This window comes from Thermobia domestica, chromosome 2 (assembly GCF_964235325.1).
Source record: "Thermobia domestica chromosome 2, izTheDome1.hap1.1, whole genome shotgun sequence".
Lineage (NCBI taxonomy): Eukaryota > Metazoa > Arthropoda > Insecta > Zygentoma > Lepismatidae > Thermobia > Thermobia domestica.
The window spans coordinates 278934504-278938079 of record NC_137455.1 but is presented as its reverse complement, the minus strand read 5'-3'; the positions used below and the strand labels follow the sequence as shown (position 1 = coordinate 278938079).

Genomic DNA, 3576 nt, shown 5'->3' with positions numbered 1-3576 from the left:
AGAGTAATTCACAAGCAAAAATAGTATAAGAAATCATCCCTTTGTCAACAGTGTGATAGAAAAAAGAAACCATCACCCAAAGCAGGTCGCCAAATAAAATCAATAGCACTGCAGAATTAAGGAACGACTTTTTCAAAAAATCGTTTCTATAATTTGAGATGATCTTGGAACTGCAGTTACTCGTACGACTGTATTGTCTTAACTGTATGAAGAGGATATTATGAAGAAAAAACGCTTGGAAAGTCAAAACTGACAAAAACACAGAAGACTTCAACACGTAGGTTTGGGAAGCGATATGCTACTTAGACTTACGGCAACTGGAAGCATGTTCTTTTCTCCGTTGAAAAAAGTTTAGAATATTGGGAAACGATAGTGGTGTGAAGTTGTGAATACGAATGAGCGAGGAACTTGATACGGATTTTGTTTAAGAGATGAAAATATTCAGTTACCGAGTAATGGTATGGGCTTGCTTCAGCGCCAAAGACGTCAGAACAATGGATATATGTGAAGAGTCATTTGATGCACAAAACGTCTTCAAATTCTGGTACGTAAAATTCTTACATGAGCTAAAGATAACTTTAAGAAAATATGGACTACTTCGTTTTCTAGGACGTTAATGCTTCATGTCACCGAGCGAAAATCGTTAATACGTGGTGCAAGAATATGACTATTCAAAGACTCATGTGTCCTCCCAACTCACCTGACATGAACCCAATTGTAAAGTTTGGGTAAATGTGAGCAGAAGACTCAATAGACAACTACCTTGGATAGAATGGAACTCACGTAACAGATAATCCGTGATACAAAAGTGTCAAAGAACGAAGGGTAAAAACTAATAAATGACCACAGTAAACAATATTACATATTTGGTGATCCGTGTAAACAGTAGGATATTAAAGAATTAAAACTCGATTTCCTCAATACACCAATTTTATGATATTTCTTGTTTTCTCCCGACATCCTCTGTATTTGTCATCTTGTGTTACTTTAGTGGTTTTACAGTGAGTACTAATAGAGGTAAAGGTGCAAATATGGGCTACCACTTTTTGATTGCAAATAATTCGTAGATACATGGAAGTCGACCAAATTTAATTATTGCAATAAAGACTATAAGACATTTCCTACACATGATATAAAGAAAATTGAAAATAACAAATCACTAGAATTGTACATTTATATTTTTCTGACACTCTACGAAATCACGTTTCAAGAAATAGTGGTGTAAATATGGGCTACCAGTACAAAAACATACTAATATGAAAAAAAATATGGTACAGAATATTACAGTACTACCAAGTATAAGTCTATACACTTAGTGACAATAGTCACATACATACTCGTCGTATTCAGCATCTGCGCATCCATTATGTGCCCACATGTGACACTTTATGCACTGAACCCAGAGTTCCCCGTGTGTATCCGCTATAAAGTTGCTGCGACAGAAAATGAATGGCACATCTTCATCTGTAGGTTTCTGCACGCCAACAGGTAGATCTAACTCCACGTTACTATCACTGTCGTCGAAGAAAGCTGCTTCAGACTGCGGATGATTCCCCATAGTCCAGTCTTCTAGCAGGAGTTGATTGCTTCGTTGCAGAGCCTATCATTTCTGTTTCCTTGCTTTTCTTTGCGTGTTTTGCAGTTGATGTCGTGGATTCATACAGGGACTGCCTATAGGGGGATCCAGTTATGAGTGAGGCAGCGCTACTCTTGCGACCTCTTTGGCTTGTCTTCTTCTTGATGGGGGGAGGAGGTGCAACTGACGAGCTGTGATGGACCTGCTTGAGACTGTAAATCTGAAGTACTGCTTGGTGAAAAGGACTGATTTTCTGTTGATGGCAGTGCTTGTTGTCCCGGCATCAGTTTCCACAACAACAAAATCGTCATCAGTGAAGATGCTCCTGTCAAACGGCATGATTCCTGTAACACGAAAACCATTTATTGCTATGTCTGCTCTCTGCACTTTTAAATAGGCTCTTCCGAAAGGCTCCATAATGTCATAAAGACTAAGAGGACCATTGGAATGAAGAAGGGCAGATCTGATCTCATTACTGTAATGATGCTTAAGAGGACCCATGAAAGTTTTGTCCAACGGTTGTAACTTGTAAGTACAATGGGGCGGCAATGATATGATTTGGATATGGTTTTCCCGCGATAGGTCAATAACGGCCAGACTTCTAACATGAGTGTAATGGCCATCCAGTATCAGCAACACTGGTGATTCTTTTGTCGGATGAGTCTTCTCAATGAAGTGCTGTAGCCATTCTACAAAGAGGTGTGATTGAATCCACCCTGACGGATGAGCTCTACCAATAGAACCGATTGGTTTACCTTTCATAAGTTGGTCCGTCATGTTTTTCCTGAGAAATATGAACATAGGTGGGATAAACTCTCGTTGAGCGTTCATACAAACTACCACCGTCATAGTTGCTCCTCTTTCGACTGATGTTAGCGTTCCTAACTGTTTCTTTCCTTTCCTCGCAATGACACCTAGTATCTTGCTCTCCACGACAGTAAGGCCTGTCTCGTCTACGTTGAAGACACGGTCAGGCGCGTAGTGATGTTCCTCATATGCTGCTTCCAAAATATCGAAGAATTTTTCTAAGTTGTCTTTAGTAAATCCCACAGCCCTCGCGTAAGAGGTCCCGGTGGATTTGCGAACAGACAGAACTTCTTTATGTCGATTTAGAAATAAATCTGCCCATGCTCTACCGGCTTCTTCTGATGTAAAAGGATGAGGCAAACCATTTACTAGTGCTAATTGATACGCAAGACGTCTCAAATCTGTCACCGTGAAACCAAAGAAATGTGACTCCATAAACAGTAAATATTCCACCAACACCTTCTCAAGCTGCGCCCCTAAGACAGTCCGTCTTCCGAGTGGTTTCGACGCTGCTACTTCAGGAGAGAGAGATGTGTCCTTGCCAAGAGATTGTAAAGTTGTTCGAGGAACGTTAAACACTTGTGCAGCTTTTAGTGTTCCCATTTTCTTTTCTCTGACAGCACCAATTGCTTTCGCCATGTCTTCTTTATTCCATTGTTTCCGTTTATTCTGTGGCACATATCGCTGCTTGCTCCTTGGCATGCTGTAAAATAAATCGTAAAGACTAATTAGAAGCTTGGATCAACATGGTGCAAATATGGGCTGGTAGCCAATATTTGCACCAGGCACGGTAGCCCATATTTACACCACCACGCCACATCTCAATTTTATACTTCATATACCATTGTTGGTGTTATCTGCACCAAACATACACAATACCAATAATTCTAATATTTGAACTCAACAGACACACTGCGAAAAGGACGCCCCATACACTCATTTCCAAGTAAAAATATGAAACAAACATACCTGCGAAAGTTTTCGTCCCCTCAAGAAACAACAAAAACGCACTATCTATTCTACACGAGGCTGTTTCACTCACAACTGCATCCTCTACCTGAGTAGCCTTGTACCAATAACTTGTCGCATTCTCAAAAGAATGCAGCACTTATAACAGAGCTTTAATTTGGATTGACAGTATTTACACCATAGCCGATATTTGCACCTCCTCCTCTACGACAATTAAGCAGGGA

General features: G+C 40.2%; 1 protein-coding gene across 1 annotated transcript; it reads right to left on the bottom strand.

Moving 5' to 3' along the window:
• Nucleotides 1-1687: 1687 nt before the first annotated feature.
• Nucleotides 1688-3085, bottom strand: LOC145679438 (uncharacterized). Its single transcript, XM_081750020.1, has one exon. The coding sequence runs from the start codon at nucleotides 3083-3085 to the stop codon at nucleotides 1688-1690; it is 1398 nt and encodes a 465-aa protein (XP_081606146.1).
• Between the last annotated feature and the right edge of the window lie 491 nt (nucleotides 3086-3576).